Here is a 10,873-nt window from a genome sequence, read left to right as displayed (position 1 = left end):
GGCTGCAGAGAAGAGGAGGTACACGAGCTGGAACGGGATGCAAGGAGGATTGGAGACTATAAAGTTTAAAAATTGAAGAATTAAGCAATTATAAGGTAATTAATTGAACATGGTATATTAGTATGTCTTTAGTCTTGTCATCTCCTACTCACTAACACCTCGTTGAATGTTGAACGTTTGAAAGTTGAGATGGATTCTTTGTAATTAGGTCCTTGTGAGTTTACATTATTCTGATTGGTCCAAGCTAGACGTGGAACTAGACGTGGAAGGGAATCCACCTTATGAGATCCAATTTTCTTTGAATGCAGCTTTGTAGCCACATAAAGCAACAACACACCGCCACTATACCCCACCTCGGATAAGCCACAGGTCACTAGGGCGGGCAAACCCTTAGCACAGAAATTTCACCAAAAGTTTCCTGGTAAGCGAATTCAACATCCAACATCCAGACCCGGACTTTTTCCAAACTACGCACGACTTCTCGATCACGACCACATACACACCAAATCACAGTAGGTTGAACGCCTAACACGTTTATTGATTAATTACTGACATAATTCAAGATGGGTAAGCTACGAATTTTATTTCTTCCTCCGCGCCAGCACCAAAACTATTTCTCCAGAAACGCACTTCGATATGTACGATCGATTGAAACCTCGAGCGACAATTCGAATATAAAAATCACAACGAGGCGCACTTGATCTCGAATCGCGCCACATGCGCACACCATACTAGAGGCGAATTGTTGGACGAAAAGAAAAGAAGACTGGGCAAATTGGGAATTGGGAATTGGAATTTTGATTCACAGATTCACGTACCCAGACTTTGTCACGCGTAATTTCGACGGCATAGACGATACCACAATTGGCATCAACAACTCGACATCTAACTGCATTGGAATTCGCCCTGATTTGAATATAACTTGATTTACTCTGAAGAAAATAGATACTAACAATGCGGACATCAGGTCGTCTTCAGGAATACCAGGTCATTGGGCGCCATCTGCCCAGCGAGGCCAACCCTACCCCCAAGCTGTACCGCATGCGAATTTTCGCTCCCAATGAGGTCGTGGCCAAGTCCCGCTTCTGGTACTTCCTGACCAAGTTGAAGAAGGTCAAGAAGGCCAACGGTGAGATCGTCAGCTTGAACAAGGTACGCCACAAGAGCAGAATTTGCACCAGGGAAGACAATAGGAATTAACATCTGAGTTAGATCGCCGAGAAGAACCCTCTCCGCGTCAAGAACTTCGGTATCTGGATTCGATACGACTCCCGATCTGGTACCCACAACATGTACAAGGAGTACCGAGAGATGTCCCGAACGGATGCCGTCGAGGCTCTCTACCAGGACATGTCTGCCCGCCACCGTGCCCGATTCCGGTCGGTTCACGTACGTTACTCTCGATTCCTCCTTTGGAATGATGGCTCAATTAACAATATTCTAGATCCTCCGCGTCGTCGAGCTTGAGAAGAGCGACGATGTCAAGCGCCCCTACATCAAGCAACTCATCACCAAGAACCTCACCTTCCCTCTTCCCCACCGTGTACCCAAGATCAACAACAAGAAGGTGTTCAGCGCCACCCGACCTTCCACATTCGCATAAGGGGTTTTTTCGTGTTGCTGTCGGAGGGATTAAGGGAATCGGGTTTGCCGGTGTTCATTACGGAATTGCGGAAAACTTCTTCATTAGCATGTGTGTGCTCGGTAGATAAAGCACTAAATGCATACGACCAATGAGCAAATAAGTTGCGTTACGTGTTTCTACATGCTGTACAGGTGCTTTCTAGCTATAGTGTGCTATGTGACAAGATATTTTACTGATTGCTAACCTCACTCGACCCCGACTTAGACTGTTTATCAGGGTCAGCCTGTGTTTCGGTCACAAAGTCATCCCAAGTACTCCAATCCGTCATAATATTCGGACCGCCAATGTCCAACATGGGTATATCAAAACTCAAATCCCTCCACCCCCATAACTCGTTCAATGCGTACGGCGACAAGCTGAGCTTTTCCAGATCTGCCGGGGCGCTAGGCTCCCTTGTATCGCGCATTTCGGCCTCGTATATGCTTTCCGGCTGTACTGTCGTAGTAAAACCCCTTTCTGTCGGCGGAATGCCGCTTTCTGCGTTGTTAGTTTGCATGTATACTGCATCTTGTATCTGTACGTCTGGGCTATCTACAGTAACCACTGTAGTGCCGGTGGTGTTTGTAGTAGCGGCAGGTGTAGTAGTATCGGCGATAGACGTGGTAGCCAACCTAGCCGCTTTAGCCCTCTTATACAGCTTGCGAATAGGCCGCCACAAGGTACCATTCTTAGTGTCGGCGATGACCTCGCTCCACTTAGGTAAGACGTCCTCGACGGTCCGCCAGGCGCGGTCGACGAGCTCGCCACGGGTCTGCGTGCACAACTCCGCAAGCGCGACAGCTAGGGGATGCCATTGGACGTACGTAGCGGCCCACCAGCTGAACCGCTGGCCATACGGCCCAGTCGCAAGGTGCTCATTAAGCTCAACGATAGATATGGCCGTGCGCAGCGTCGCCTCATGAGGGAACATGTTGCCGGCTGCTCCCGCTCCCCCTTGCCGCGATGTTGAAGACGCTTGTGGGCGCCGCCGCGGGTGTAGCGGGTATTGCATGATGAGCCACAGCTTGAGGATAACAAGACGTACCATGACAGAGGCTAGATGCGAAGGCGCATGGTTCGTGTCTGCACCTACGACGAATTGCGCTTCAAGACTCTGCGCATGCCGCAATGTTTCCTCGACACCCTTGGACGGTGGGCCGCTGTCTTCGATGCCTGGAGCGTCCTGCGCATGCTCTACGGCCAGGAAGAGTCCCGAACACCGCGCTGTGCATAAGTTAAATGTTATGTCACTAGGTCCCTGCCTCTCGACTAGCGGGCCCGAGGAGTCAGGCCCAAAGTCGTCGTCGTTAATATTCAGCGGGAGCCGCGTGTCATAGCTATCACGCGCTACAATAGTATTGGTTCCCCGGTCTTCAGATGCCCGAATGTCGAGCACTATGAGCTGCCACCAAAGACGTCGCCGCATTTCCGCCTGGAATGGGGAGAGATGTGCATTGCTGCTCTCGTGATGTAGATCAAGCGCTTGCGCAAGACGTATGGGTAAGGAAACAAGTGCCCACGATGCGCGCGACCCTTTGGTATTACATCGCACGCAAGCTACGTATAATGTTAACGCTTGCAAGGTTTCGAGACTAGTGCTACTAAGATAGTCAGCCCGCACCAGAAGGTACTCGAGCGTGGAAGAGTAGAGCTGGAGTAATTCCTCGCGCCGTTGGCCTAGCTGCGCGAGGCATACCGAGGGCGATAGGCTTGCCACAGCCGCATAGTAGATAGAGAAGTACAGGGCTTCTTTCTCCGGGGTAAGTTGTGACCGTGCAGTTTCGGGTGAGCGGGCGAGTGAACATATATCCTCTCGTATTGTGGGCCTGTGAAGTATCTTCAGGATCATATCAACATTCATGAAGAATGTAGAGGTCAAAAATAATATATGCTGTGGGGATGGATGCTCAATATGATCGTACGAGATACGTGGTGAATTCCCGAGGAGCATTCCCGGTGATAAAGTAGATGCGCTAGAGCTACTATTATCGTTTGTTACCGACTCGGGAGTGCCTCCCTGCAACATTTGTTGTTCTTCATCATCCGAGTCGGTGGATGACTCCAGCGCTTGCCTCAACCCTTCGACTTCGAGACAGAGGCTTGACCAAAACTCGCCGCTCAGATAGCGCGAAGCCTTGCTATCTTGAAGCGCCTTCTTCCAGTTATCCTGAGACTCGCTAGGAACGGTCGGCTTCGTAGCAGCTCCAGGGACCAGCGGAGCGGTGCTCAGACTGGTTGTAGAGTCTGAGACTAGCTCGGTCACATTGGCTCCTTCTAGGCCAGAAGCACTAACCTTGCCCACAATAGACTCTAACCGACTTAAACGTTGGAGTAGGTCCGAGTTTTTGTTCGTCCGCGGTTTACGCATCCGCTTGCGTGTAGGGAAGATGCATTCAGCGCCGGAGCGTACGCAGTGACTACATGGGTGTTCTCGACTGCACTTCAGTTTCCTCGCACGGCAATTTGTACAGCTCAGCGGTTTTGATTGTGGCCGTTGAGCCGTGCCCGCTGGTGGGCGAGAATCCATCGTTGCGTGTCCCTCTTTGCTGTGCCGCTATTCAGAATGCAAGACTGTCAGACTAGGTATAGGCTATTCCAATGCCTCAACTCATTGAAACAATTATAAATGTTTAATATGACTATATCATATCCATTATAGGCCATAGAAATAGCTATCTTAGGAGGTTAAATATAACTATGTATAAATAAAAGTAAGGTTGTAATGAATGAGTTTCGGTTCTAAGGTCCCAGTGTTTTAACTCCTTTTGATTACCTACCTGGTACCTTATGTACCTAGCATAGGTCATATGATACTTGATATGGTTAGTCTGTTCCAAGAATAGCTAGCTCATCATACCTACACGACTCCTAGATTTAAGTCTTAAGCATTAACACAAGACTTGAATTCAATTTATATAGCGTAACTAGCAAATTTGCATTCACTTATTTTAGTCTCTTTCAGCAGAAGAGTCTATTATAAAGGTTGATTAGACGATATGGAGCGTAGATATCGTTAATATAATACCCCAGTTTATTCGTATAAGCTTACGCGTTCAAATTGGAATGGGGTAAAATATAATTAGTTAATTCCTAACAAAGTGCCTTTTGTGACTAATTGCAGTATTAATTTATACAGGAAGGATGTGCTTGTAAATTAATGCTATTCTTCTCTAGAAATGGTTTTAAATGGGTATTTAGCTTTAGAATACCTACGTCATAAGCTAGAGTACTCCACGCTAGGCGGTGGTGATGGTAGGTAATGACATCTCTTTATCATAATTGACCCTTATCATTCTAGTAAAGACGGGGAATGAAATAAAATAACTAGCTTCTCAAGTATCAACAAACATAGAGATGAACTCTAGCTCTTTCATGAAAGATATCGTTGACCTATATTGCAACCTTTAGATATCTAAGTCAATCTTCTATCTTTGCTAACTAGGTACCTAATCTACATATGTAAGGTGGAAATATCCTTCATCATGAGAAATCATACTGATATAAAAGTAATTTTCGAGGCCTTAGAGATTAGCGGTTACTTTTCTTATAACTAAGATAAAACTTTCACTTTCAAAAGTTGCTCGCATGGGACGCGAACTTCACATTATGATAAACTACCTACGCTCTGACATCTTAGGATTGTAACAAGAGGCAGGGCAATGCTTTCTAGATGCTCACATTATCATCTAGAAGAGATTAAAAAAGTGATTTACTCAAGTAAACTCCTCGTAGTTACTAGCGACTAGGAGACTAGGCGAAGTAGAAGAGTCCAGCCAACGAATAGTAAGTTCGGCTTCTCACCTTGCCTTCTCCTAGCATAACATCGACCTCATATAGCTTCAACTGAGGCTGGCCCCGTGATCCCTACGTTACCTGAGAGTTTAACTACCTAGGCCTAATAAGACATGTCTCAGATGTTTCGCTATAGTTAAGAACACTTATAAACCGAAACTAAAAGGCAGGGTGAGACGCGGGCAACGTTGGTAGCGCGTGGCACGAGCGGGCTGGTGAGGAATCTTCAGCCATTATATTCTATGTCCACGTTCCCACCTTCTGAAACCAATTGTCTCTGGCTCTTCTTTCCTTCACCTCCCCTTTTTCTGGCGAGAACCTCACGGTGGCTGACAGGAACTATAAGAGAAGCACTGAGAACCATGACGATAATAATGAAGTCCTCCATGGACAGCCAAATACTAAGCATCTTTTACAATATTATATCCTTCACTATCATCGACTCTATTACACAGCTCTTCATCTTATTGCTACTTCCCATAGTAGACTTCATTTTTAAGAAGTTTGTCACTTAAATATTTAAGAATGCATCCTTCTACGCTCATCATCGTCATCTCAGCAACGGCATTAGCCCTACCGTTCCCGCTTCCTGGACTAGGCGGCATGGGCGGCATATCCGACACAATCGTAGGCACCATCGACAGCCTACTAGGCACATCCAGTCACCCCGAGAACCATGGCAGCAGCACAGGGCATGGATCCGAATGTCGTCGATACGATACCGAGCCTATCACAACGTGCATAAATAAATGCGTAGACCTATGCGAAGATGGCGATGCAGACTGCAGCGCTTGCATGAAGGGATGCTGTAAGTATCCATCCTTATAGAAAGTTTCCATTAAGGCATAGGGATTTCGATGACTTTGCTAACTTAAGCGTTCTCTAGCTCGTAAAAATTCTTGCGGCAAGCCCCATGATGATAGTTCCAAGACCGGCCGCCAAAATAGCACTGCGCATCTGAACTAATAGGGTGTTTGGAATATAGCTGAACGAATAATTTTACGCAGTGATAATAAGGGTCAGGAAGTTTAACGAAATATCTAAAAATAAATATTTGGGTCCGTGATAGGCGGGTGTACAAGATACGATCTGATGAGCAATGAGGTAGGAGGCGTTAGGATCATAGGGCGAAAAAGATATTATGATAATAGGTAATCAACATTCAAGATATTTGACTTTCTCTACTAATTTTTCTTGCTTGTACGACTTGGATATTCAATGCGAGTGATTGTAAAATCAGTAATTATCTGAATCTTGATTGGGTTTGGGAATGAGGCTTAAAATTTAAATTATGGGGCTAACTGTGGCAGGTACGTATGACTGTGTGACTCACTAGCCTCACCTTAGGCAATAGCCCCACATTAGAATAATATAAATTCAAACCCACTCCCCTCCCATTTTGAAAAATTTCCTTCCTTTCTTTCCTCATCTTAGTGCACGGGCTTTACGCGTCACAGTGAGGAGTAATCCGAGTGCGTGTTTTTGCTAGTTGAAAACTATAACATGACCACTTCTGTTTGGCCTTGTGCCGGGCAGGGAATTTTTGGAACCTGAACCTCTATGGATTCTTTTCATCATGGCTCTGTCCCTAGTTTGGATGGAGGTGAGGAAGAGTGTTGAATTTGGATTTTTTCGTTAAATGGTGGACTACTTGCTATGGTGGGGTGGGATTTAGGACGCGTCTAGACACCAACTATCGCGTTTGTGACGATCGCCCGATGCAATACCAACAGGGGAGTTATCGCATCGCGTAGCAACCATAATATCGTTGCAGGAAATACTTGTTATTGAAAATCAAACTGAGCGGTTTTTTTTAAGGTACTAGGCTATCCCAAAACCCGTCTACTATCTTCAAAGTATCATCGCGATACACCAGAGAGTTTCTCGTCGCGAATGAATTGAGTCACTTAGATCATTGTTTCCACTTGAAATCATCTATCGCGCTACCACCAATTCCAACGTAGAAAGTCAGACATACCTCAGGTTTCTGTTGCCCAACTCAACCGGAGAAACAAACATCAATCGCTTACGAGACCTAATGACGACAAATGGTCGGCTTCGAAAGCAAACATAGACTCAGACATGGAGATAAATAATTTTCCTGACGTCGTATTTGCCTCGGTCATTGAGCACCTGGTTTTGACTATTGGCATTTATAAAGCTGTTCGACTCCGTCTGGTGAATAGTGAGTTGAATTTTCCACTCGCGAGCATTATAATATCTATCAATATCTAATGAATCATATTTCAGGGCGTTTCAACTCCGAGATACTATTTGCTATATGCACCAAGCAAGTTATCGATATTGATGACTTAGCTACCCCGTGGGTGTCTTCGAGGATACACCCTTCAATCAAAGCCCGAATCTTCCTACACCGGTCCCGTTCTGGTAAGGGAAAACAAGACAGCTATGTCACGACTATTACCAGTGTCAACAAGGCAATAGACCTCTTAACCCAGCAGACCGAAGAAGGTCGGGATAGACAACACCAGATCATCGCCGAGGCTATCTGTACTATGCATCCCCACAGCGTCGGACTCTGGCAGAATATCATCAATCTCAATGCCCACATAGAAGCGCAAAACATCCTAAGTGGTGCTATTGTTCTCGGAAATCTACCTCTAGTTCAGTCGCTGCTCGAAGCACCAAATACATTGGCCCGAGTTAATCTTGAAACCCCATACTTTGGTCGACCGTTGCAGCTTGCGGCTGTTTGGGGTCACCTACACATTGTCCGTTACTTAATCGACTGCGGTGCTAATCCACGAGCAAATAGTTTCGATAGCGAGGATGGTGGTAGTCGAGACTGGATATCCACTGGAGGGGGCTGTATTAGCGACCAGCAGCGATACTATCGAAAGCCTCTGGGAAGCGCCCTTCGAGCTGCGGCCTTAGGAGGGCATAAAGATATCGTGAAGCTACTTCTAAAACCGGAATATCGGCTTTCAACTTTGAAAGAAGAATATTATCGAGCGATTTTGGCTGCGGCGCGCGGTGGCCATCTCGACATCTGCCGACATCTTATCTCCTTGACGGGTAAACCCCTATACCGCCTTATAAGATTGAGAGATGAAATATTTGGGGAAGCAACTTTCCATGGACGAGAAGAAGTGGTGCAGATGACACTTAAGTCTGGTCAGGACATTAATTCAAAGCCGCGACGAGAAATATATGTCTCTGCTCTGGATATTGCCGCAACAAGGGGTGATATTCGTATGGTCCGGTTTCTACTTGACCGAGGGGCCTCTATAAGGCCGCCCGTAACGTTGACTGCAAACCCCATCAAAAGCGCCGCCTCTGGTGGGCATGAAGAAGTTGTGGAACTATTACTTGGGATATTACTTGACCGCGGAGAATTATTCGAGTATGGAGATATCGATGAAGGGCTCCTTGAAGCTGCTACCAATAGAGGGCAAACTCGCCTAGTTAAACGGTTCTTGGCAAAAGATCCAAGCCAGGTAACCAAGGGGGGTGGTTTTGGACGATATACAGTGGGAGTGAATGCGTTGTTATACGCCACACAAATTAGGAATCCCGACATTATAGCCCTCCTAGTTGATGCTGGTGTGTCACTGAACGGAATTGAGCTTCCTTCTTCGGGGTGGATGGTGGACTTACTCGTTTCACTCGGGGTCGTAGATCAAGATCCCGAGAAGTATAAAAGTTATCAGCGGACTCCGGAGGAAGATGATATTCGATGCCAGCCAATGAGGAGAAGAGTGAAGATTTCAAGACGGACATGGCAATGGGTAGGCAAGTATTGAGACTTGTATATCATTCTCTGGTACTATCCTATGGTATAACCATGTCTCCCGGAGAAGTAGTATTTACCTTACTCTGGGTGATACCGGTGTTTGTTAATAAATACTTTCGGCGGCTGAACATTACCTATTTTAATTAAAAATTCCGTTGCCTTTCTGAAGAGAACTTGCCTAGGCCGAGAAGACTATATGTCGGCAGACTTACATCGTACTTTATACGGTGATTTAATGAGGGGATAATAAACACAGACTAATAAAAAAAACCCATTTTCTTGCATAGCTTCTGCTATAGTTCAATGCATAGGACCTAGGTACCCTGCTATAATAGTATGACTTGCAGTCCGCTGAGGAGTTCTACCAGAATAAAGTGTTGCTGCAATGCACATAATACAAACGGGGCTATTAGGTTAGTTATTTGAAGTTAAATGTGTTAATTCTGGAGTCTTACACTACAGTAGTTCTTATCTGAGTATCCATCGCAACTCTTGCTGCATATTGCCAACCTATATTGATATAAAGGGTATAAGTTAACTGATTCAAATTAGAAATTCCAGCCACTGGATTGTTTTCAAAAATATTATCAATCCAGCCCCCGCGAATTTCAAATTAGGACTAGGTTAGCTACCAGGTTTTATCGGGAAATTCCTTACGTCGTTCCGCTATGGGTCCCGTTGCTGTCATGTCTTGGTATGATTTGACGACGTTCGTGGGTCGTTCACTTTTCCTGAGCCTCCCCGAACATCGCCACGAGCGCGAAATCTGCGCTATAGGTTTTCCGTAGCGCTCTCTGAATTGCTTGACACGTCACGTATATACTACCTCGGCTCTTTGGATAGGATAGAATATAATAGAAATTGCTATTTTTGGCTGTTACGAGAAAGAAAAGGCGGTGTTGTGGATACGTCAATTGTGTAGAGGATTTAAAAGTAATCCGTATGTAGCAGAGGATTTGGTATAAAAGTATAAAGCATTATGGATAGCATAATATTTATGATTTCAACGAGTTCTACTAGCCAGGGGTTTGTGCACTTAGTGGGGCATTTTACTCAAACGCGGGTAGAATTTTCTTTTTCTTCTTCTCTTTTTAATGCGTTACGGAAAAGGCAACATGGATGACACAGACACCCGATATTATGTTATCATCATATGTCCGATGATACCGACGGAGAGTTTGACAGGGGGCGGCAAAAATAATGCTCTACCAGGTGATAGTTCAATGGAGCATTCCATTGTGGGATACGATCCTTCGATCCGATGATTTAGGGATTCAAGAGGTCCACGTCGACCACTATGTCGGTCTTTTGATTTAGTGAAGTGGCAGCTTGAAGATGGTACGCACATGGGGAACTGTTGGGCCGCAAGGACTGCAAGGACCAAGAACCGCAAGTAGAGGACCGGTGGTTTGTGACGTTGCAACTCGCCCGCCAATAACCAATGGATCGCCTCGCGGATGCTACTCGACCCCAGTCGACCCCAGCGTATCGGATCGCGGCTTTATCACTAGATACCATAATTATTCAAAGCTTGGCACCCCTGCCCAAGGCGGTCAGAGTCTAGTGGCGGACCTTTTTGTGATGGGAATCAAGACCATCTTAATTTTTTGACACATTCTTCTTTTAACAGACCGACTTTCTCTTTTCCCTTTTCTCTCGTTCTCTCCCATGTCGTCGTTTCGGCCAGTGAACTTCCCTACTCT

The 10,873-nt window shown here is 45.8% G+C and overlaps 2 protein-coding genes across 2 annotated transcripts; one reads left to right on the top strand and one right to left on the bottom strand.

Annotated features, from left to right (window-relative positions):
* Positions 1–954: 954 nt before the first annotated feature.
* Positions 955–1,603, top strand: GL218_06011 (60S ribosomal protein L20-B; the record flags this gene model as incomplete). Its single annotated transcript, XM_033582706.1, has 3 exons — positions 955–1,152; positions 1,213–1,389; positions 1,445–1,603. The coding sequence occupies 3 exons, from the start codon at positions 955–957 to the stop codon at positions 1,601–1,603; spliced, it is 534 nt and encodes a 177-aa protein (XP_033433828.1).
* Positions 1,604–1,814: 211 nt separating this feature from the next.
* Positions 1,815–4,151, bottom strand: GL218_06010 (uncharacterized protein; the record flags this gene model as incomplete). Its single annotated transcript, XM_033582705.1, has 1 exon — positions 1,815–4,151. The coding sequence occupies one exon, from the start codon at positions 4,149–4,151 to the stop codon at positions 1,815–1,817; it is 2,337 nt and encodes a 778-aa protein (XP_033433829.1).
* Positions 4,152–10,873: the final 6,722 nt, after the last annotated feature.

This window comes from Daldinia childiae, assembly GCF_008694065.1.
Source record: "Daldinia childiae strain JS-1345 chromosome Unknown Scaffold6, whole genome shotgun sequence".
NCBI lineage: Eukaryota > Fungi > Ascomycota > Sordariomycetes > Xylariales > Hypoxylaceae > Daldinia > Daldinia childiae.
The sequence above is the reverse complement of the archived record's forward strand: the minus strand, read 5'-3'. Positions and strand labels throughout refer to the sequence as shown.